Source organism: Microdochium trichocladiopsis, assembly GCF_020744255.1.
Source record: "Microdochium trichocladiopsis strain MPI-CAGE-CH-0230 chromosome Unknown B0I36scaffold_11, whole genome shotgun sequence".
Taxonomy (NCBI): Eukaryota; Fungi; Ascomycota; class Sordariomycetes; order Xylariales; family Microdochiaceae; genus Microdochium; species Microdochium trichocladiopsis.
The window spans coordinates 425,650-449,140 of NW_025763554.1; the positions used below are offsets into that span (position 1 = coordinate 425,650).

The window sequence follows — 23,491 nt, forward strand, 5'->3', positions numbered from 1 at the left end:
CGAAACCGCATGGTAGACTCCGCTGTCCAGGTCCAGCTGCTATCCCCCCTTCGGGTTGTTCGCGTGGGTTTGTCCCCGCAGTGTCTCACCGTCTCGGGCTCGGCCCATCTGGCCGTCCTTTCCGCTCCACTCGAAAAGCATGCTGCATCCGACGATTAAGGTTGTGTCAAATTCAAGGTTGGCATGCCAATATGGTTAGGCGGGCAAGCATGCACTAAAGTTGCCGCGGCCCGCGTGCGCACATGGAAATGGAGATTCTGGCCGAGTCTATTCTTCTCATTTGAGTGTGGGTTTAGCCCGCCGAACCATGATACTCCAAGCCTCCGGAAAGTCCTTCCCGATGAAACCAAGCCCGTAATACTCGTTCCATTGACCTTGGGCTATCCGCTTGTGTGGCTGAGGGTGCCAAAAGCTGACAGCTCAGTTGCCCATTCCGCTAGAACTCACCGTATGGTTCCTACAAGCGCCTGGCTCTAAGCGGCGAATCTCATTCACATGAAGGCTAAAGGAGGTGGCGATTTATGGTGAAAGGCGTGCTTCTAACGTTCTGTGTAGACCGCGACTGACGACAGTGAAGTATGCGCTGGCGCCAAAGGACCATTTCACGCCGCCGAGCTAGTGAACGCCCTCAAAACATCACACCATTGGTGCTTTGCGTGGGCGACTCTTGCGTCTGGGTGATCTCGCTCACTGACACACGTGCTTCCTAACCGGCCGGGTATCATTGTTGGCGTGGCGTCCACCGCAGTCGCACATCGCGGGGCTTATTCATGGCTAGTGTGAATAATATCCCGCTATCCTGCGCCACATCCAGGAGTCTCTGCCTTGCGGCACAGAGGCTCTCTTCTCTGGTCTTCTCGTCTGAGCCCGCCGGATCGGAACCGATGTCGGGTTCGACACGGCATCTGCCGAACAAAGTTGCGATTACGGCGACGAACTCCACTTGCGACATCTTCTGCCCCGGGCACTTTCTCGGGCCCGAAGACCAGCCCAAGAAGCTCCCTGGAGTGACTCCACCCGCTCCGGACGAGCTTATGAGGGTCTCTGGAGCTGCATCTTCTGCTTCTACCGTTTCGGCACTCTCCCTTGTGCCAGTGGCTGGCTTGACCCACCGCGCCGGGTTGAAGTCCATCGCATCCTCCTCACCCCATGTAGCGCGCGAGGTGTGGAGCGCCACGGTATTGACATAGACTGCGCAAGGAGCCGGGATTGACAGTGTCGGCAGCTTCGTGCTCTCCGTTGCTGATGTCGGCGAGCAAGGTATCGTCTGCGGCACCGTAGTCGAGCGCATGAGCATTGTGACGACAGGGAAGATGCGAAGGGTCTCGAGCTAACCAGAAAAGAAATATCAACGTTAGGGGTAACCCGCGAGAGAACTGAATTTATGTGCTTGGACTTACCATGATGGCCTGGCACCGAACCAGGCGCGGGAAAGCCCCCGCATAATCTGGGCGACTGCCACTGCTACCCTTCTCGCTACGCCTCCCGTTGTACAGGACGGAGTCGATTTCTGCTTGGATCCACGTCTGCCACTGGGGGTACGCGGCAAGCAAGGTCACAGCATAGCCCAGTGTATTTGAGGTGGTGTCGAAACCAGCCGCCGTGAAGATGAACAGGTTGCCGGCGATTTCGTCCTCGGTCAGATACTGCGATCTGTCTCCGACCTTGTTGTTGATCGTGGTCGCTGATTCACCATCGTCTTGTTCTTTGGCCTCGTCAGACAGTCGAAGTAGTGTCCTCATAATTGTGTGTGGCCCTGAGGTCGATTCCGTGCTCGCATTATCGCTCCGCAACTTCGTGGACTTGCTGGACAGCCGCTCTTGCTCCAGCATGTCATTCGTCAGTTTCGGCAGGCGGGCCAGGGCAACACCCAGCCTCCTGACGTATCGTGGCATAATCGGCAGCCGCAAAATGGCAGCCGGCACGAACGCGGCAACGAGGAGCATCTCACTGGACAAAGCAATGGCCTCGACATATGACATGTCTGCATATGGTGCTGGCGTGGATTCGGACTCGCGTGGCAGCACGTAGGGCGCGGGCCTTCCGTACCCGACACGCTTGAGGACGTTAATGGCGATTTCTCGAAGTCCTGGCACCGTATCGGTCGATGCGGCTGATCCGCCAGGGGAAGAATATGAGGTTGTAGGGGCGAGGAGGGAGTCGACTAGCCCCTCGGCCTGCTCCATGCTCTCCGCCCAAACGCCGGCGCTGATTCGCTCATTCAGTGCCGGCGCGATAATTCGGCGCTGCCGGGACCAATCCTCGTCTGCGGCCTGAGCCAAGATATGGCGTTAACGCTGGACCACTCGTGCAAGAGTCAAGACTCACTCACAGTGATGAGGTTATGGCCGAGCAGTCCCATGACCTGGGTCGTCACTTTCGGGTGGACAAAGTCGCGTCGGCGTTGCATAATGGCGGTCGCCATTACCGGATCCGCCGTCACGAGTCGGTTAAGAGCCGTTGTGACGATGACGAAAGCGGGCCCGAGGCGCTCGTGGGCTGCCCCCTTATCGTGCCACTCCCAGCCCCATAGTGTCAAGTCAAACGCCTGACGGGCGCGAGGGGGGAGCAGCCTACGGAGGAGAGGCTTCAGAGGCTCTGAAAGTACCCCAAAGAGAAACTAGGAGTGCAGCATTTTATGATCAGTCTTCAAGCGCATCTCGACACTGCAGAGACCGGAACTCCAACTTACACCGTCGGGATCATATGGGACGACAACCATGGGAAGGCCCATCAGTCGCGCGGCCTGGTAGTTGCGATGAAGAGCCCGCAGCTCTACGACTGCCCAAAGCAGCGAAAGCCCGCCGAAAACGGCAAGTAAGAGCCCCATTGTCCCTAGTCCCTTTATTCTCGATGCTGAGAAGAGGGGAATGAGACATTTCTATGTATCGGGGAGGTCTTCTGATATATACTGGCGAGATGCGGGAGAAAGCGTCCTGCATACTTTCTATAGCACTCGCACTGGACCATACATTCGGAGAGGCACACCGGATGTTAGCCTGAGCAATCAATCGTACCAGCCGGAAGCCAAAACTGCCGTCTCCACCCATGGACATGGAGAAAAGTCGAGTGTGGGTACTCGGAACCCGACAGCTCCGGGTCGCCGAAAGCGTCAAGAGATGAATGCTACGCCGTTGCGCTCTGTTTGTGCTTGACCAGAATACAGACCTACATGCTGTATCAGACGCCCGGCGTCTGTTATTCCATGGCAATGATTCGATCTGCTGGTAATGTAGCTCTTGCTGCATGCAATATTGGACCCGATGCGCCTGTGGATTTAGCTTGTGAGACCCCCGTTGTGAGATGTTCGTTATATTTTTGGGTCAACGACCCTCCTAGGACGTTCGGCTTCAGACAACGGATACGTACTTTTCCAGGACGTGGTACTGCTCTGCAGATCCACATTGGGGCATCGAAGGCATACTTCTACCCATGTTGGTCGAAAGGATCCCAGACCACTGTCCTGCAATTGCACGCTCATATAGAGTGACAATGACGTTTTCACAGCCAGAAGAAACCATTACGACGTGAAACGCAGAGGTTCCTATTCATCAATATTGGGTTGCGGTAGTCCACTCTGGACGGAATCAGTCATGTGGGCAGAACGAATTGCCCTGCAATCAGTGGGTCCTGGCGCCACGTGGTTGTCCGTTCAAACCAGCGACCAACATGTGTCCAGTGGTTCGGCCCGTGAAAGAGAACAATCCTATTTGCTTGAAGTGGCTTATTCCATCCGATGAGTGGATATTCCTTTGGGGCTCAGGAAAACATTCGGACCAAGCACAAACTGATGGATTTTATACAGAAGAGGAAGACAAGGAAGCCTCAATTGCCGAAAATTTCGAATTGATTGAGACTTGCACATCCACTGCATTTAGCTATTATGCCAAATTAAGATGAAGGGCGATATGACGCCTTCGCCGATATGGTGGCGTATGTGGACGAGAGCAAGGCTTGTACACAAGCGATGTTGTTGCGCACTAGATGGGGTACTATTGCAGACTACAGCTACGGAAGCCACAGCAGGCCATTTCGGCGATGAGTCACAGAGGAACAGGGACCCCTGGAACGCCACCGGCGGCGATTCTATTGCACACGGGTGACCCTCGTTCGCGGACTGGCTACTGAGATGATTTCGAGTCAGTGCGTTGCGGGTATTGGCCCCGCCTAGAGCCAACAATGTTCAGAGTCCTCGGACCCCTATCTGGAATTGCAAAATTCCTTAGTACGATCCTCATTCTCAAATTCGGGGCGCAATGAGAACGATTAAGAGCACACCATTAACCTGTTGAGGCAGAAACTGGACCAGCCCTTTCCTACGCTTCCCATCAGCACCAGTCCGCTTTCCTCGCTGGTTACTGGCGTTTTTCCCTCTTCGCACCATAGTCTGCTCACAAGTCCGATTCGCCAGCGCCTCGTGTCAATATCCGAACAGTGAGCGTCAAGACGGGGTCGTCCAAATCATCTCACAACATGGAAGACATTGTCAAGGTAACAAGACGAGCCTGCCACCTGATAGGCGCACACGATAGGGAAGAATGCTGCCCATGGAGCATCGAGTCATGTCGGAAAGCCATGCGCGGCGAAGCCGTCCCCCAGGAGCTCGAATGCGACGTCACTCGTCTCTGTATCATCAGTGGCATCAGGCATCATCGCAACTATGCGCACGAGCTCCGAGCAACTGGAGACGCTCTGTTCGCCCGAGCCCTAAATGCTCGCCAAATCATGAGCGGCATTACTCCAGTAGACATGTCCGATCCGGACCATCTCCCATACTGCATCTGGTACCCCGAAGTGGCCTCCGAATCTGCCTGTCGCGAGCTTGCTCAAGCCTTTCCGCAACTCAAGTATAACATTGGTCGGGCTTGCGCGGTGGCTGGCTACCACCAGCTTTTAGCGGAGCTGGATCTCTTACCTGATATCTCCATTGCCGAGGAGGCCAGAGACAACATCACTCGCAACCCAGGTTGCAAGCACATCTTCGACCACATCATTAATCAGCGCCGGCGGTGGCTTGTTATGGACGACTATACGAGGACAGTGAGGAAAGTCCCTCTGCTAGCAGCATACGGCCTGAATGGCGACACAGCTGTCAGATCGTCGCTCGAGCGGCGCCGCGGACTCACAGACCCTTCTGATCTCGATGCGGGAACCTACAACGAGTTGGACGACGATTTGTTTGCAATCTACTTCAATTTAACCGAAGACTTTGGCATTGGCGAAAGAAGCTCCGACGAATACGATACCTATGCACAAAACAGAGACATGAACGAGTTGCTCTGGATGCCTCTGCCGGAAGATCTGCCTCCGGGGAACAAGGATGTCTTGACATTGATGGCAGCATGGTACGGTGATGTGGATCGCTACGCTCGCTTGCGCCGGCCGCACAACTTTCGCCTGGACCGAGAGGACAGTATGATTGTTCGTGGAATCCATCACAACATCATGTTTGCGAAATGGTGGACCACGAGACCAGCTTCTGAACGCCTCAACTTCGAGAAATCTATCACCGCGCGATACATCATGAGCGACGACTTGTCTCGAGTGCCCCTCATGCCACATGACGGTCCCGAAGATGTTTTCCCCAAGGATTTGCCATACAACATCTGGTTCCCACAACAAGCAATGATGTCGACATATCAGGAGCTTCTGCGACGACAGCCTGGCATGAAACCAGCTGTCGCCAGGGCGTTCATTGTCATGAATAGACAAGATCAGTTGATCGAACTTGATTACCAGCCCGACGCGGGCCTCCTAGAAGAAGGGAGGAATTCCCCGAATCCCTTCTACGTCTTGCATTTACTGGAGAAGAGCAGGCTGCTCGGGCTTCATCCGTACGACCTCCCTCACCCAATAGGAATCGATAGTTTCGCTCGCAACCTCTACGGTTTGCTGCATCCGAAAAGCTTCGCAAGAAACCAACTTGTTCCATTCCCAAGAGTTGACCATCTCGATTGGCTCGAACAGCCCATCACAGGACGTTACAACGGCTATGAAGCAGACGCGTCACGAGTTGAGCTGTTCGCTTGTGCACCTGAAGCACTGCGCCCACCGCCTTGCGTTGAGTGCCTGGACATGTTCCGGCTCTATGATACGGCGAGCAAGGCTAAGGAACCAGGGAAGCCGCTGGCAAGTTATTTGAGTGGTAATATGTACCAACTCCATCAATTACCCAGACAGAAGCCGGATTGGGATGAAAGCTTCGGCCGCCTTGTAGAGCTTCCGCCTGGCGTCAGGAAGCAATCCTGAAAGTCCACAGTGGCCGTACCTCGCGGCTCTGCGACTCTTGTTTTGGGTATGTGTGTTTCCTGCAGGGGGTTGACACGCTGCTTGCGAGTTGCCCTATCCACAACACTGGGTTGAAGATGACAGATGTTGCGCCTGGTCTTGCCGGAGGGACTATATGTAAGCAGAGCATCTATTTGTGCCAAGCGCCTCTTGAGACGGATTCGCTGAGCTAGGTCAGCTATGCCGGTTACCTGGGCAGCTTTGGAAGAGCTCGTCCTTTCTTGATAGGGAGTGCTGAACACAGCCACATTGCAAACCCTCTCAATCACACAAGCACGCAGTCGACTCGTGGTCCGTTGGGAGGTTTGGGGCTTATTGTGAAGCTAGAATTCCGGTTGCGTTCTCACACAGAAGACTACGAGACGGCTTTCCGCGTCGGGGTCATGGCATTTGCCCATGTTCTGTTACACGTGGCTATCATACCTTTATAAATAGTTCACCTGGATCTATGTCCACGCCATCAGTATCTTGTAAAACGCAAGTTTGCGCATTGTCCCAGAATTCATCATCATCGTAGTTTTGGATGAAGAATTCCAGTGAAGGTGCCTGTTTCCAAGGCGTCACGCGCCATGTCCATCGCCAGCCTTCCATATACGAATGGGCTCCCTCTAAGCGGGCAAGAACATGTTCTCCAGCTATGGTCTCATCCTGTAGCCAGATTCAGATCTGTTGATCGCCTTTGAAAGAACTCATGATAGAAGCACTATCCGCATTGCGGGTAGACCAATAGCCTTGATGGCCGAGCTCACATGGCGGGTAGGCCAAGAAACGAGTATAGCGCAACCTGAGTCGAGGATTCGGCGCAAGGTCAAGCTCCCGTCGTTGATCAGATGTGATGTAATCCGCTGGTCGAAGGCATATCGTCTCCATCTCTGGCTCGAGGTCCCGAGGAACTTCGCTGACGGGGACCGAACCGCCAAACAAGGAGACTCCCTCCCGGATTCCGAAGGTATTAACCGGCTTCCGATTTGCGACAGTCTTTCCCATAAGAATCGGGAAGGCAAGTGGAAACCGACCCTGGCCGACGATACCACAGTTGAGCACGCCGTACGCTAAATTCTGAAAATTGGGGTCCTTTGCAACGTCGAGCGAGATTTGCAAGCCTCGTTGAGTCATGAAGAAGCGGTTGAACCTATACTCTTCATCATTTGTGTCAAGTGGGCACAGGAGGTCACCACCCAAAAAGTCCCGCGGCTGCTCTGCGAACAGGGGCGAATCAATGCATTGACCCCAGAGCTTTCCCCGGCCCAATGCGTAGTTCGTGGCGCCCCAGGCAAGGATCGTCGCATCGTCGTTGACCTTGATGATTTCTTCCTGTAGTCTCCGAAAGGCACCGCGTCCCTCTCCGTAGAGCATCGGCATATGGATGCCAAAAATGCCCAGCATACAGTAGGCCATGTCTTCTTCTCGGGTGGTCTGTCGATTTGCCGCCCATGACATTCTCTCTGCAACACTCGCCCACGATGGCGGGAACAGGTGGCAGAGGAATTCTGTCCTGACGCCTGTGAGATGAAATATCTCACGTAGGAGTCCATGTTTCCAACCAATGCGCTTCCAATCCTTGTCGAAGAAAAGGACTTTGCGTGGTGCAATCAACTCCTGCAGCGTCCAACCCCGGGAGAACCAGCGCAGGTTCTTCGTAAGCACGGCAGATCCTCGTGTCTCATCAAAAGTGCAATCGGCCAGGTAGACGTAGCAGACCTCCGAGGCTTCATACCACCGAAACATTGAGTTGATAGCTTCTTGGAGCTCTGCACTGCTCTTCTTGTCTATGCAACAAGTGTCGACCCAGATGTGGCTGTAGCCATCACTATCTGCCTGTCGAGCACAAGCCTTGATCTTCGACCAGCCTGCTTTTGACTGCCAAGACTTGTCGACCCCGGTGAGCTCCTGGAAATTGACTTCATCCGCCTCCCAGGTGTGTGAGAGAATTGCATATGGAGGGATCTCACTCGGGACGAACTCGACGGGCTCGAGTGTCTTAACTTCGAGCAGGCGCATAATGTTGCGAGGGTATGGACCGGACTATTCTGTGACGAGCGTGCTGTTCCTAGATTTGTAAGAGTAGGAGAAAGGGAAATAGAGCGCATGGTACCAACAGGAAGCTCTCTCTATCTATAGGCAGGGTGTGGCGTGCCAAGAATCAGCTTCACAAGAGGGGTCGGGCCGCATATGCAGGAGCAGGGGGGTTGTTGGTTGAAGCGCGCGCGGAAATACGTGCCCTGGGCTAATGTCAGCCCCGGCCTTTCGGCCTGCGCCATCGCTGGTGAGCCTCAAAAAGCCCCGGCTCTGGAACTTTAACAATGTCAAGAAAGCCGTGCGCGACTTCCAGTCGGAACCTGGAAGCGATTCCTACTTGAACCTATATAATCATTCCTCTTCAACATCAACAGACCTCGATCTGTATTAGCTTGCCCAACCGCTCGCCTCATCCACTGCAGAGCTCGAGCTCGGCGAACCGCCTTCGCAGCCTCAAAAGTTCTAGCTTGACCACCATCCCCTCGAGATCATCGACCAGACCAGAAGCGCCAACATGTACGAGGTCTCCCAAGTGCTCACGCTCGCTGCGTACCCGGGTCCAGGACCATCAAGAAGCTCGCAAGCCTCTCGTCTCCAGGTTCAAGTGCGGCGTCTCCAACAGCCTTGCACAATGTCCTGCGGCCTGGTGGTTGACATCCCCAGGACCACAACGGATGGTCTGCCACAACGTACGCCATCATTGCCTTCCACTGCATTCCTCAAGCTCTTTGACCGTCGGCACGCCCCACGGTTCCGCGACGACTTCTGCGTGCAACCCTACGCACAAGGCATGGAGGAGGCTTGTGTCAAATTCGTTCAATCAGGCGAAGCCGACAGATTCTTGTCACGGCTCAAGACCGACTCGGACCTGGCTGAGAAGGAAGGAGGAGACTGGGACGATGCAGAATGCGAAGCGTACCTGGCCAGCGAGGCCATGCAGCTGCGCAACACCGAGATGGCCATCTATGACGTTCTGAAGCCACTCCAAGGAAAACAGATCCCGCGTGTCTTGTCTGGGGTCACACTGGACATTGATCCGAGATCGCACGCAAACGTCACCGCCTCGAATGGTGCAGGGGCTGTGGCGGTTGCAGCATCCCATCCTACGCCGAGCTCTGCGGAACCAAACTACGTGTTCCACGTCCACGGCTTGCTCCTAGAATACCTCGAAGGCTTCACCATGGCTGAATTGGTTAAACACGCCCCACAATCTGCGTGGCAGAACGTTGTGGATCAGGCCGTCGAGATCGTGAGAAAACTCGATGAATATAACATTCTCAACGAAGATGTACGGCCGGAAAACTTCATGGTGGTCAAAACCAGCCAGGAACAAGGTGGCACCAAGCACCACGATTGCACATCCTGCGCCGCATCGGGCTATCATGTCTACATGATTGATCTGGCCATGTGTCGGAAGCGTGGAGAGGATGAGTCCGACTCCGAGTGGGGAAGGGACAAGTGCGACCAAGACGAGGAGGGAGCGGTTGGATATGTCATGAGGACCATATTGGCCAGAGAGAAATTCATGTTGGACTTCGTAAATTCTAGGCAGTACAGGGGGTTCGCCAAATACGAAACATAGGTTCTTGGAGGGCTTATACCTTCCATTTTCAATATTTCTCTTGGGTTTTCTTTTTTTTCTTTTTCTTTTTTCTTTTTTTTTTTTGGATTTGAGATATCCGCGTACTTTGGTTTAAGGAAGCGAATTCTAGTAAGCTTATACTAAAGCCATAGCAGCGTGAGACTTGCCACACGGAGAGGTGATTTTCTCTGCCGGCGTCAGAGCTCGGCCAGGTTGATGATATGCTAAGCTTGAGGCTCTTCGAACATGCATTCTTTAGGTAGATCGAAGCGGCAGCGACAGCCGAGGTATTAGCCCTCAGTAGCCGGGACTATACTGAACCCTCGAATTACAGACAATGCACCTGATAAACACCAGTTTATCGGGCTACAAGCGGCGGCCAGCTCGGGCTTCAGTCTAGCTTATTCTGCTAACAAGGAAGGCCAGGCGGACAAGGCGGGGGCATGCACCTCGTATACGGGAAACAGCTTTAATGGTGTCAAGTAGATTGATCGACCAGTATATGAATTCGATACTTGTTCACTTGTATTGGATAAGAGACTCGGCTGTTCGAATAATAGCTAGGTTATGGGGGGGAAAGGCCTGTTGCGACCTCACATATGCTTATTGCATTGATACCATCATGGTCTCTTGGCAGTCCCTTTGAAATGGAAGTCGCAAGCTAATCTGCATTGCACGTAAACCCTAATGCAGTTAGCGGCTTCTACGGCCCTGCTTAGCCCTGCTTAGCCCCTGCTTAGTAACTATGCTGAAATGCCGATATCGTAACACCATCGAACCTGGTAGGCCGTGAAGTCCCTTCGGTCGTTGGGCGGTTGTTCTTCTCATGATCAGAAGTAACCTCACTTTGCCCCAGCATACCACCTGTAGGCTGGCACGGGCTTCCCTTCGGCGGGCCAGAGCCCGAGGCCATAACAGTACGAGGAGAGTAGAAACGCGCGCGCGACGCTGTGGCGTCTGCGGTGAGACCGGCTCTAATACTCGTACGTGTTAGAAAGTTGAGTCTGCCTCTTCTAAAGAGAATTCTGAATAGTTTTAATTGATTTGAGGCGTTGTGATTGAATTGACTTGTACGTTGTCGTATGAGTGCCTCGAAAGTGGACGGGTCACTTGTGGATTACGTTATATATATGACTCCTAGTACGGTACTCCGATCCTTACCGGTTATCGTAATTATATAAGGAGACCTAGGGGTATGTGCCCCCGCGTGCATGACCTGCCCGAGGCTTGGCGTGATACTGCGACCTGTTAGCTGGGTCCTTACAGGTGGTCATCACGTTGTCACCCGTCCGCATTTTTGATGGGGGAACGAGGGCTTCTCGAAGTTGGACTTCGCAAAGCAGAGGGACTTATCTGTAGCTCATATGGTGCTTGAACCTCACACGCATAGTCACTTAGGTCGATGATGCTAGTTTGCGAGGATAGCTCCGACGACCGGACGCGGGTCGGCGAGCAGATCCATTGAGCATGTGTGGTGCCCGCTGCATATGCGCACCCTTGACCTTGTGCGCGCTCGCAGGTAGCTGTCCACGGCAGGCATGTTCAGCCTCTTCACAATCCTTATGTATGGCCCCACCTGCGAGTATCCCGTTCCTAACCAGCTGCGCACTGTACCATAGTAGATCCTAGCTCCGTCCGTGCTAACGTGATACGAGGCTATCCCTGAACTCAGCTGTACTGCCCCTGGCGCACTGCAGAGCGTTGCTGATGCGCTGCTGACTCCCTGGTCCCTGCTCCCTGGTCCCTGCTCCCTGGCTCCCTTCTGCTTGGGTATATGGGCAGTGCTGAGGTGGGGTGGCTCAGTAGCTCAGCCTTAACTAGGGCTCTGCCCCAAACACCGTTGTGGCCCGCACTACCAAACGCCCGACAGTATCTTATCTCTAGGCCGATCTAGGATCATTAGCCCTGCCTTCAGTCTTTGGATCGTTCATATCTTTGCGTGACATGATCCGACGCTGGTGCCCACCCCAGTCCGTTACCCAGCCATGCAGCCCTGTCTTGCGGCCCTGTCATCCGGTCGTGGCGGTTTTTTCCTGGTTCTCAAACAGCGTGCTGCTAGCTTGTTGTCCCACCTTGTGTTGGGCCTCGGTAACATCGCTTGCCCTTCGTCAGAACACATCTCGCTCACCCCGCTGTTCGCAATCGCGATGCGGGCGAACGAACAGACTAAATTGCGAAGGCAGAAGTGCTTGAAGGCCAGAACCAGGCGGCTTGAAGGTCGTACATGAGGTCCCGTATGAGAGATGGCCAGAAAGCATCAAAGAAAGTCAACACAGACCGATGCACTGAGGCGGCATGAAGGAACTGGTCAGCGCCAAGGAGCGAGCCTTTTAGCCGAAGGCAAGGGTGTTATGGAATGTGCTGGCGTAATTTCCCGCAAGTCTGCCCTATGGCTGCGCCGTTGACAATCCCTGCAAGCATCCTGTCGTTGTAATGTGCCATGTGGATAAGTCTGTTGCACCTTCCCTTCATACTAACAACCGCCCCAGAAGCTAATAGAAGACGACTCGGGCGCGTGTCCATGAACCGCAGCTTTCTAGTTTCTCTTATTACTTCGCTCACCTTCTACCTCCGCTCAGCTTGCTTTCTTCCAACTTACATTGGCATCTGTCTTACTGCTACCGGGCTGGGTAGAGCACTCTTTATTCTTTCTCTCTCTCTCTGTTGCCCTGAAGCTTTCGTTGCTTCCTCCTCCGCTCCTTTTTGCAGCTGTACAGAAATCCATCATTTGAATCCGTCTCTACGATACCGTTGATTTCGCGGCCCCGAACCAGGTCCACACACACCAAACTCGGCGCACACAATTCCATTCCAGGCCCCCAAAATCATGGTTGTCTCAAAGCACTCCGCAGAGCGAGAGGCTGGGAGAGAGCACATTCCTCAGTATCCCAAGGGTTTTGTCGCCTTGCGCATCATCCAGCTGATATTCAGCCTCATCTGTATGAGCCTGTCGGCTTTCGCCCTGTCCCTGGCGACCAGTTCAACCCCTATGATCATGATCTTTGTCGTACGTGCCGACCTGAGCCCTCTTCACTAGACGCATACTGATCTCTAGTTACACGAATAGAGCATTTTTACGCTGATTACAACCACTTACAACATCGTCGCTTGTAATATACACCCGAAGCTTTACAATTACTGGGCTGTCCTAACCTTTGAGATCTTTCTCTTCCTCGCCTGGCTCGTTGCCTTTGCCTTGATGGGCAGCTCCGGTGCGGTCCTCATCGCCAGTTGGCAGGCGTACGGAAATAGCTTGACTTCGGAGTCCGCCGATCTCATCGCTGTCCTAGGCTCCGTCATGGCCGCTGCCGGCGCTATTGGCGCCATGAACTGGATCTTATTTTTCGTCAGTCTAGTCATGAACTCGGTCCTCATCAGCCGCCACCGCTCTGCCGGTCTTCACAGCAAGCGCGTCGCCGCGGGCGGCCAACGTGATGGAGGGAAGGTCCTCATGCAGTCTGAGCAGTCTTATCAAATGTATCCTCAGCCCTCGGGCTACTCAAAGGTCGAACCCGAGCACAACGCCGGCCCCGAGCAAGATGTTTACTCCCCACATATCATGTCACCCCATCAGCGACAGCAAACTTACTACTCAGTCTCCTCGGTGGACAATATGAACCGACAAGGATTCCCAGCCTTGGTGCACGCACAGAGCACGGGTGGCTCGTACCAGAGCAGCGTGCACGCACAGAGCACCGGTGACTCGTACCCGAGCAGCGCGTGGGTCCAGTCGACACCCGTTCCAATCTATGAGGCGGACAGTCAGTCGTGTAAGCCGGCGGCGCCAATGGAACTAGCATAGATGCGGTTCCGAATGTACGGCAATGCTCGAAGGGCCCCTTGGCTAGTTCTTTAGCAGTCTGAAAGAACCACAAACAAAATGACTGCCACAATTGAGATGGCTATAAACCAGGGTCAAAAGCGCCAGAGTGGTTATGCATAATTGTTCAGACTGTAGTGCACGACTCTTAATGGGACCTCTCTAAACCATCGAGGACGGCAAGACAACAATTCCAGCGTTCCACGAGCCCTGCATCGCAGGCTCTCGACGTGGAAGGCTTAGCAGAGGAAGGAGCGGACTCTCTTTCCCGTTCATATCGTCCAGAGCCATTCCACTAACTACCCACCTGTCTCCTACCTCTGCTCCTCGCCCAGGATGATTGAAAACCGACCTTGCATCAGCACATCATCGAAACTGCAGCATCACAGGGCACAAGAGACATACCATTTTTGGGGACGAAAATGACGATGGCCGTCATGGGAGGTGTGGCTCTGCCGATTCCAGCTCCACGCGAGTGTGAGTGGGGCTAATGTTCCGTGTGCACCGCTGTCCAAGTCCGAGGGAGCTCAGCCCTACGGGAGGGCATCATCGATATCGGTCTAGCCCAATCGGGGGTCATCCTGTACTCCCTGCTAAGCATTTGAGACTCGGCCGCAGCATGTGGACAGACTTGACCCCGATCGGCATGGAGCGCAGGCTGCCGCAAGATGGCCTGTAGGACTGTGTGACTTGAGAACGAATTATGGTCCACCAATGGTCATGCAATACTGAAGGGCATCTTCGATCATAGCTGGAGAGCAAATTCATCGCCATGGTCCCATGCCTGACGTGAGTAGGAACAAGCTGGATATAAAGGTCACTTCCTGTGGTTTTACGTGTTTGGCAGTCTATTGAGTCGAGAAATCGGAAGAGATTCCAGGGAACCAACAAAGGAGAGAGACATATCGGACGGCCGCTTCCCCAGCCACCATACGGTTATGACCCAAGCATGTAATGTAGTCTAGAGCGGGTCAGCAGTATGCAACGATCTGCACACACGCCTGCCAGCCGTCCTTCAGCCACTCGAACCAAGTGGGGTATGTCTGTTTTCGGCCCCTCAATTGAGGAGGCAGTCAAGCAGATGCAGTGGCCCATGACCAGTCTTCTAAGCCACACCATCCGTGCCACAACCGAGACAGAGGATACCGTCAAGATCTTGAGCAATGGACAATATCTAAGCCGTAGTGTAAAGAAGTCGCGTCGAGCACAATCAGGGTCTTACCGCGGTAGATTAAACGGGTGGCTATGGTGGACAGTGCCTGACATCGCAGGAGGAGGGTGAAGCATAGAAGTGTCGGACACGGTCACAGTACCGCAGCGCCAATTACATAAACCTACCGAATATCGGGCTCAGCACAAACGGAATACCCCTCACGCACTAATCTCGTCATACAATTCCTTATAATAAGACGCTAGGGCTAACCATAAGGCTCAAGGGCGGAAACTACAAGGAACCCTCACCAGATGTCAAGACGTGTTCACCAGGCTATAACACATCCGAAGTATCGCTACCAGTTCTACTTGACATTATCGCGGTATAATAGCCGGACCTTTATCCTCCGTACTAGGCCCTACAGCCGTCAAGTATAGCCTGGAAGACGCCCTTACCGGGTTTCAGGCTACACTGAGCGAAGCCCGACGCCAAGAGCTCCACGAACTATACTTGTCGACGCTGGTGCCTCGACCTCTGTTTACGAGGAAGACGGATAGACTTCGTTTCACATGGTCTCACAAACGGCCATGTTGACGCGATTCGAGTACTCATCGACGATGCCGATACTGCAATCGACTCTGTCCAGCATCAGCGCGGAGCTCGTGGCTAGCCTGGAAGGCCAAGTTCATAGCTTTAGACAGTGGCATTATGTATCAAGCCTCTGGTGATGCTTGCGATTCACGTTACGATTTCTCTAGGTAGCAATTTATGCACGAATTCATGTCGAGCATATATATATATATATTTAATACATAAGTTGTAGCATCTTCATTTCAGCAGCATGATTTTAGCACAAGCATGGATGCGTGCGACCAGCTCCGTGATCGGTCGCTTAATCAGCAATACCCGGGTCAGTGCGAGGCAGTTCAGGCGGGCTCAGTCAGGCTCAGTCGGGATGTGGGGATAGCTCAAGTGGTACTCAGGCTCGTGGGCGAGAGAAGCATTTAGCGCGATTGAGATTAGCTTGCGATTATCGTGGAATTTCCAAATCTCAACTTGACCGAGCCAGGAGGAGCAGCGTCGAAGGCACTGAGCAAACTCCATCGGACCAGCCAAGGGCGGAGTATTCCCTCTTTTGCGCGCCACACCAGTCGCGTGTTAGACTCCTCTGGAATCTGGCCCCCGAAACACGCCAGTTCACCGGCTCAGATACCTTTATTGTCACGACATTTTCGCGTCACCCCAGTTGGACACAATTCGTGATTGAAACTTCTACATCAGGATGCAAAAGAACAGGAGTCCAATACATGCTGAACGGCAAGTAAACTCTATACCCCAATGCGCCAGTCTAAATGCAGTAACAAACCAGGAGTTCCAGGGCGTCACGTAACCCACCTCGCGGTTTCCGTGACTTATCACTGCACAACCCGCCGGATGTCAACCAGCATGTCCCCATTACCCCACGCCTCGTTCTGGCCGCGCACCGTCCCGTCGCCGCGCGAGCATCGGTCCATGACCTGGCCCAGCCCTTGCGCAACTTCCTGGCTATTTGAAAGAACACAGCTGCGTTAGCGCTATGAACAGAATTATATTATCATAATGATGGTATCTTCAAGGGAAGAACTAACCAGGTTGAAGTAGTCGTGACGTGGCCCGTCTTGGCCAGCCCCGTAATCTGGGTGTTGCCACGCCGGCAGAACGAAGTACCGCCCACGTACGCCTCGCACGCCTGGCCGCCCAGGCTTGCCAGGTAGTTGATGCACTCGACGGCCTCGTTGATCTGTGTTTTGATGGTTGTTTAGCATTTGAGAAGAGAACGAGAAAAAAATAAAGAGGCGAAGAACAGTGTATGCAGGGACTGCAAACTGTGGGTACGGGAGAAGCAAGACGTACGTTAGCAAGAGTGTCGCCCGGCAGGTTGTCCATGCAGCTCACGTCTCGCGCCTCGAGCTTGTAGGGCGCCGCGCTGGTCGTGGCGGCGAGGCCGAGGACGATGGTGGAGAGGATGGCGGCGTAGTTGACCATTTTGGTGATGGTAGTGGGTTGTTGGGGTTGCGGAAGGGGTTCTGATTATTGCGCAAGGCGATTGTCGCGACTTTATTGATTAGGGAATATCGTTGCTAGTGATGCTCGTGAGAATGGTGATGGTGATGATGCTTCAGATTCAACAGGACAGCAGAGGACGAGAGCTTCGTCTTATAGCCGGCAGCTCTGAGACCAAGAGCACTGTCCAACACACAATCACTCACGAAGTTCTTTCGTTTCACAGCGTCTAAGACTAGGCAGGCGGTGCAGTACGACTCTATTTGCGCACACATCTCACAGCCTCCACAATGGACATGAGGCTACACAGCCTTCTCACACCCGGTCAGGAGAACAAAGAGGGTACATCCTCGTCGTGTCAGTGGCGCATGCTCTGGTCCCACATAGCGAGCCAAATCTGACTGCGAGAGTCGGCCTGGCTGTGGGTCCCCGTCAGGCATTTCGAGGCTGGTCGCGATGTACGGGTCAGGGGGTCCCCTGACTGTTTCTGTCTATAGGGCTGCGCGATGAAGCGACTCTAGGGGCAAGTCGGTCCGGGTTGCATCCCCTGCGGGACACAGATGAGATGAGATGGGCGGGAGGGTGTCGCGGCCCATCGGTTTCTGTCCTATTTTAGGGTCGGCCTGCGGTGTAGCGATTTTGGTATGCCCGGCCACAGATCTCGCTGAAGGACCCTCTGAAGATGTTGCTAGTCGCGAAGGCATCCGAGGTGAAACCGCTGGAGGATGACTGTTCCGCACATGTCCTGTGCTGGCTAGTATCTATAATTAGCCCCGACTCGGTGCAGATATCCATCCAGGCTTGTGCTGGGCGACCGTGCTACCCGAAATGGCGAGATGTCGGAGGCGGTGACAGACGGAACTAGCCGACTGACGTGGCTCGCGACTTGTGACAGCACGAGGGCCGACAGCTACCGCCGTTGGCCCGGCCATTTTCTTACGAGAGCTGCCCCGAATGGGCCTCGTTACCCTCCCGGGCCGCGGGTATGGAGTCTATGACGGTGCTCGTGCGAACCTTTGCGCTTGGGCATACACAGCCCAGACGTGGGGCTCTCGAATAGGCGAATGCCTCTCGCCCCGGACAATCTTGAGATCCTTGCAGCAGCCTGTCAGCACGGCTATCCGCTTGGCAGGGCCAGGTGCATTGGCCATCCCCGCTCCCTCGGAAATCATTGGCCCTGCTGGAACGGCACCCACGGTGGTACGGGTAATGTGTGAAAAGTAGGCTATCTGCTAGGCAGGACAGTGTTGATCGTCGGGAGGGTCCAAGCTCGTGTTAGACACGCGACGTACCCATACTGTGAGTCTTGCGAGTTGACCCCAGTCTCCAAGATTGTGCACATCCTGCTATGACTCCTGGACGCAGAGGTTGGTTGTTGATTGATTAGAGTATTTCGCAGAAATTTGCAACTATGAGGCTTTGGGCTAGATCAATGCTTTGGTCACTAATATCGAAGAGTGCTTCTATGACGGCCCTAGTCTATCTCTAGTGGGTAGGTGTACCGACCAGAAGCTCCTCGGGAATGGGGCTGTTGACTCCTTGTTCGTCGCGAAGGGGTTTTCTTGACGCACTTCCATGGCTTGAGTTCAGCGCGGGATCCTGAAATGTTGTTTGCGTGGCCTTGAGAGGCCGACGTCTGACTCTGACCTCCCAAAGCATCGATCGGACGCGTGTGACAGTAGCTACCGTGATAGATTCAAACGAACTCAATTTTATCTGGTTTCAGTTTAACCAGGTTCCTCCCTTTAGTCCTCCTGGTCCATGCGAAACTCATGGCGTGGCGGGCATCGTGCCTAGTAATCAGAATTTTTTATTCTCCCAGAGGTGAATCCTCAAGCCCACGCCATGTCAAACCGCCAGATCTGCGCCACGAGAGACTATACTTGGGAGGACAAGGCTTCGAGCTACGATAGCACGCGTGAGTGCACTTTTTGACAGGTTCACTTTTCAGCAATCACAGAATCAGAACTCGCTTCAGTAGCTAAAGCATGCATTCTTATTCCCGGTCAACTGATTAAAGCAGCAGGCTTGAACTCCTGCCGGGTTTCGGTCTTTCAATCCAAGACCTTTGGCTATCATACCGGTTCTATTTCTGCTCAGCAGAGCCCTACGCATGTCATCAAACATTAGCAGCCCTCCCAAATCAAACGCCCTATCGCCTCGACGTTGTAGAGCGTGCGCCTTACCTGCTGCGCCCCAGCACCGGCTGAACCCGCACCGCCCGCCGCCTGCTGGCCTGCTGCTGCTGTTCCTGACGAGCTGGAGGACTTTGCGGCGCTTGCCGCCTTGGCTTTCTCGAGTCTGTGCACCACCGCGCGCCAGTCACCATCAGTATTGGGATCGACGTTTGTATCAAGAGACCCCTTGGGGGGAGGGTCGGAAACAGCCACGTGGGGAAAAAGGCTGCTACTCACTCCTTCTTGCGGATGTAGTCGTTCTCGAGAGCCTGCTCTCTGTTGGCGATGGATGGGATGTTCATGGTGACGGTGTTTTGTCTTGGTGTTATAAGCTGGCGGGGGTTTCAATTTGTAGGAATGCTGCGATGAGTTCTGGGGTTTGATGTTGCTGGTGTGAACGATGGATTGTCAAGTGGACGGACGGGCTCTCGTGATCGGTGGCAGAAAGGCAAGTGGGGGTGACGTCATCGGCTGCCTCTGGTTTAAAGAGTGGGGCAGCACACTATATCCAAGTAGAACGCAGTCTTGGAAATGCAGCCGGTTTATTCTTGCGAAATGAACGGGTCAATAGTGTTCGGATTTGGAATTAATCACAACATTGGAGCCGTGCATCTCGTGCTCAGATCCAAGTGTCACAACCCACAGACGAACGGACGGTACAAATCAACTCGCTAGTGCTTAAGAGATGGGGAGAATGTATTGACAGCGTGAGTAGGTTTAACTAGATACAAGAATTGTTTTATCCTTCCTTCCAGATATTTCCAGCACTCGCCAACGGCGCGAGACGCTTAGCAGCCAGCAGCGATGCTCTGGGCGAACAGGGTGTAGGTGTCGGCGTGGTTGAGGTTCTGGCTGGCGCTGAGGCTGCGGACAAAGTTGTACCCGTAGCCGCCGTAGTCAGAGGTGCCCTTGATCTGGGTGAGGTGGGTGGCCTCGTGCACAATGGTGTTGCCCTGGGCCTGGGTGTAGCAGCCCGTGCCGCGCAGGGGCATCGAGTTGAAGAAGTACGGGCAGTACGCCATGTAGCTGGAGCTCGGCAGCGTGTAGGCAATGACGCCGTTGGAGCAGGCTCCGTAGACGTCGGAGCAGTACAGGCGCTGGCCCGAAGAGGAGCCGCAGGCGCTGGCGATGCGCGAGAAGACGGTGGCGACGGTGCTCTTGGTCGACGACGACGACGACTTGAAGAACTCGGTCATGCGCGCATTGTCCGAGTTGGCCGCAGACTGGGCTGCCGTGGCCAGGGTGCGGCACACGGACTGCGCGTTCTGCACCGTGGTCAGGCGCGTGCCGGTGCAGTCAGACTGCACGGCGAAGCGCTTGTCCACAAGTGCGCGGCGGACAGCAGCGGCCTCGGCACCATTGACGGAGGCGACGGTAGGGTTCGAGGCAAAGGTCACGACACCAGAGATGGTGGTCGAGTCAGCCTCGGCGATCGGGAGGGCGCCAGCAGAGACGAGGTCAAAGCTGCCACCGGCCGCGAGGTCGTGGAGCTCGGCAATGTCAAACGTCACCTCGATCGAGGTGCCGGCGGCGATGGTGCGGAAGGCATCCTCGTCAAGGCTCTCGGTCGAGACGAGAAGACGAAGACCATCAAAGGGGACCTCCTCGTCTAGTTTTAGATGTTAGCACCTGAGAGCCCAGGTATAGCGTCATCAACACGTACTGTTCTGGAAGACCTGGACCTTCTCGACAGGGTTGCTGTCAAGAATGGTACCAGTCTTGAGGACCTTGAGGTTGTTCACACCGTTGTTGCTGATGACGGCGCGGACCTCGGTGTTGCCGATCTGCTCGAGCTGCACGTCAAGAGCGTCGGCCCGCTTCTTGTTGGCAGGAGCGGCCATGGCCATGGAGGCGAGGGCGACAAAGGACAGGAACTTCATGTTTCCAATGTTTCGAGGTCGGGACTAATGAGAGTGAGGTGCTTCGATGGTCGTGGTCACTGCTGGAGCGAGAGCAAGCGTGGTGAGGGAGACTTCTCTTCATCCAAGGGGACAGCGAAACCTCCAGATTTATATATCCTGACATTGGGTATATCAAGAGATGCTTTAGCAGCAAGTCGGCCACCGCCGTTGCCCGGCACGGGGTTGTGGGGTGAATGTCTACCTGCCCGATTCAGTGGTTAGTTCCTAGCAAAGGGCGCGCCTTGAATGGGAGAAGGCCGACAGCCGCCAGAATGTCCGCGCCCGGCTCACTTCGTGCTACCGGAGACCACAAGCTGTCACGCTGCGGGAGGTTGCAGCGACACAGCTGCCCAATTCGTTGCCATGACCCGAGAAGAAAGCTGGGGCAGGTCACATTCTTGGCGGTGAGATAGGGCCTCACAGCTGCCAAGCACGGAGGCAGTATTGTTATCGGAATGCTTGGCCCTCAACAAATTCCGAGTCGAGCATGGGGAGAGATGTTTCGCCTTGATGGCCTACTATTCTCCTGATGTCTAGGCGTGCCACAACAATACCCCAGTCTTCCACGACCGGCATCGGCGACCTCGAATGCACGTCAAGCGGCGCGGCCGTCTCAATACAGCAGGTGCACAACGTCTCCTATAGACAGGCTTGGCCGACCTTGGGGGCAATTGCCGCTGACCCCTGCGCCTTGGCGCTTAAAATGGCTTTGCCGGTTCAGGGAGCTCATGTGGGAGTTGTCCAGGAACCCGTGGGCCCAGCACGCTTGGCAAACATGGGGTACCCCTTGCTCGGGCGGACTTAACGGCGGCAGTTCATGCCTGGTTGCCGTATTGTTGTTTTGGCGTGCCGGCTCTAAGCTTTGTGCTGGTGTCCAAGGACTTCACCCAGACTCGTGATTGTGTGGAGCACGTGCTCCCAAGAGCTCCAGCAATCAATAGTGCGGACGTCACACGTAACGTCAGTCCTCCGTTTGTTTATTTTTTACACCTCTAGAGACTATCAAAATCGCGACGACGATTCATCTTCGTTATTGTTTCAGTCTCGGCGTTATGCGTATGGAGTCCTGCTTTCCAGTTTGGGGTTTTGATTGGATTTTGGGAGCCCCCCCCCCCCCGGTTCAATGCGGCTTTTGCCGTTGGTCACGGTAGGGATCTTCATGCGCCAAGAGCCTCCCTCGACGATGAGGAAGGAGCTCTCACTCCGGGGTGGTCATGAAATCGCACTAATCCAGACCTACATAGGGAATTCAATTGTCCCTCGATTTTGCAGCCCGCGATCATGATCGACAGTTCCGGATAGTGTTTTTCTGGGAATTCGAAGGATCTGAAACACGCGAGGTCGGCGTACTTCTCCCTCGATTCACCCGTGCCAGCCGCCAGATATTGTTTTGTCGGCATTTGCAAGAGAGTGGTTATCTTTCTCATGATCTTCCTGTCCAACCCTGACGCCCACATCCTTTCTCGTGCCGTCCTGGCGCGGATGACAAGAGTCATTAGCCATACGTCCGTGAATTAGACCTCAGACCGATGCAAGGGGTTTGTGATCGGTCGCTGCCCCACGCAAGGTTTGAAAGGCTTGAGGCAAAATGACTTGCATATAAGTGACAAAAGATCAGTGCAAATCTGCGGGCGCTGGCGAGCAGTCAAAGGTGCACGATGAAGCCACGTCCCACGATGCATAATGTCTGCAAGACCCAGGGTGAATATGTTTTGCGGATGAGTTGGAATGTCATGCTCGACCGCGAGGGAGTATCCTTTTCAGCTGAATTCGTGTGTAGGAATTTGCATCTGAGGTGTTCTTCAAAAACATGACTCTGTGAGACATAGAGGTATGAGCCACTGAGGAAGTGGTGATTTGATCCATGCTGTCCGGCAATACAAAGACTGAGTAGACATATGGCTGGCATAGGCCTAGTACCCATGCACTGCGGCTTTACACGGATCTGAGATCGCAGGAACGGCGACCATTGGTTGCCTGGCCGAAGTAGGCTTCCGTCGATTAGTGACGAGAATTGTGAATTGCCTGCTCGTAGGACAGCCTGTCAGAATACTTGGCATATTGTCTGGAAGCCCAGTCATTTCTTGCTACTAGCCTATGTTCCCGAGCTTTCTTCCTCCAATCATTTCTGATCAATTCCTCCTAACTAAGGAGAAGAGCCTGGAGTCTGGTTCAATGCTTACATAAGTATTTGGTCACCAGACGATGACCACAAGAACACCTGACGCATTTAGGACAGACATTCCAGGATCCAGCTCAGATGCAATCGCCGTCTTCCTGATATGTCAAGGCAGGTGCATCCCCACGGCTAGGTCTGAAGATCCTGCCGGCTAGGTCGGCATGCATGCTCCCCTCGCGGCCTCCTTCAGAGAGTTCAGGGGCTTCAAGACTAGCTCAACACCATGACAACTGCAAGCACTCGCCCAATCAATTGAAAGTCGCTGTCAACTCAAATCCGGCAATACCAGCGAAGCATGGAAATAATCATTCTGCTGTGACGCGATCGGA

The 23,491-nt window shown here is 54.2% G+C and overlaps 8 protein-coding genes across 8 annotated transcripts; 3 read left to right on the forward strand and 5 right to left on the reverse strand.

The window, feature by feature from the left end:
• Positions 1-272: 272 nt before the first annotated feature.
• B0I36DRAFT_435469 (cytochrome P450) lies at positions 273-2,875 on the reverse strand. Its single transcript, XM_046162769.1, has 4 exons — positions 2,693-2,875; positions 2,333-2,620; positions 1,401-2,273; positions 273-1,330 (listed from the first exon to the last, which is right to left on the reverse strand). Exons 1-4 carry the CDS (start codon positions 2,828-2,830, stop codon positions 722-724), a joined length of 1,908 nt encoding a protein of 635 aa, XP_046006352.1. The 5' UTR covers positions 2,831-2,875; the 3' UTR covers positions 273-721.
• Positions 2,876-4,473: 1,598 nt separating this feature from the next.
• On the forward strand, positions 4,474-6,249 carry B0I36DRAFT_253798 (uncharacterized protein; the record flags this gene model as incomplete). The annotated part of the gene is made up of 1 exon (XM_046150781.1): positions 4,474-6,249. One exon carries the CDS (start codon positions 4,474-4,476, stop codon positions 6,247-6,249), a length of 1,776 nt encoding a protein of 591 aa, XP_046006353.1.
• Positions 6,250-6,865: 616 nt separating this feature from the next.
• On the reverse strand, positions 6,866-8,289 carry B0I36DRAFT_425232 (heterokaryon incompatibility protein-domain-containing protein; the record flags this gene model as incomplete). The annotated part of the gene is made up of 2 exons (XM_046162319.1): positions 6,866-7,133; positions 7,320-8,289. The coding sequence occupies 2 exons, from the start codon at positions 8,287-8,289 to the stop codon at positions 6,949-6,951; spliced, it is 1,155 nt and encodes a 384-aa protein (XP_046006354.1). The 3' UTR covers positions 6,866-6,948.
• A 649-nt stretch (positions 8,290-8,938) lies between these two features.
• B0I36DRAFT_297556 (uncharacterized protein) lies at positions 8,939-9,889 on the forward strand (the record flags this gene model as incomplete). The annotated part of the gene is made up of 1 exon (XM_046151924.1): positions 8,939-9,889. One exon carries the CDS (start codon positions 8,939-8,941, stop codon positions 9,887-9,889), a length of 951 nt encoding a protein of 316 aa, XP_046006355.1.
• Positions 9,890-12,716: 2,827 nt separating this feature from the next.
• B0I36DRAFT_368136 (uncharacterized protein) lies at positions 12,717-13,691 on the forward strand (the record flags this gene model as incomplete). Its single annotated transcript, XM_046159571.1, has 2 exons — positions 12,717-12,896; positions 12,957-13,691. The coding sequence occupies 2 exons, from the start codon at positions 12,717-12,719 to the stop codon at positions 13,689-13,691; spliced, it is 915 nt and encodes a 304-aa protein (XP_046006356.1).
• A 2,308-nt stretch (positions 13,692-15,999) lies between these two features.
• On the reverse strand, positions 16,000-17,107 carry B0I36DRAFT_335289 (uncharacterized protein). The gene is made up of 3 exons (XM_046155447.1): positions 16,756-17,107; positions 16,491-16,642; positions 16,000-16,407 (listed from the first exon to the last, which is right to left on the reverse strand). Exons 1-3 carry the CDS (start codon positions 16,885-16,887, stop codon positions 16,278-16,280), a joined length of 414 nt encoding a protein of 137 aa, XP_046006357.1. The 5' UTR covers positions 16,888-17,107; the 3' UTR covers positions 16,000-16,277.
• Positions 17,108-19,626: 2,519 nt separating this feature from the next.
• On the reverse strand, positions 19,627-20,962 carry B0I36DRAFT_297560 (neutral protease 2-like protein; the record flags this gene model as incomplete). Its single annotated transcript, XM_046151925.1, has 2 exons — positions 19,627-20,691; positions 20,740-20,962. The coding sequence occupies 2 exons, from the start codon at positions 20,960-20,962 to the stop codon at positions 19,871-19,873; spliced, it is 1,044 nt and encodes a 347-aa protein (XP_046006358.1). The 3' UTR covers positions 19,627-19,870.
• A 1,544-nt stretch (positions 20,963-22,506) lies between these two features.
• Positions 22,507-23,196, reverse strand: B0I36DRAFT_35687 (uncharacterized protein). The gene is made up of 2 exons (XM_046157705.1): positions 23,167-23,196; positions 22,507-23,008 (listed from the first exon to the last, which is right to left on the reverse strand). The coding sequence occupies exon 2, from the start codon at positions 22,905-22,907 to the stop codon at positions 22,629-22,631; it is 279 nt and encodes a 92-aa protein (XP_046006359.1). The 5' UTR covers positions 22,908-23,008; positions 23,167-23,196; the 3' UTR covers positions 22,507-22,628.
• Between the last annotated feature and the right edge of the window lie 295 nt (positions 23,197-23,491).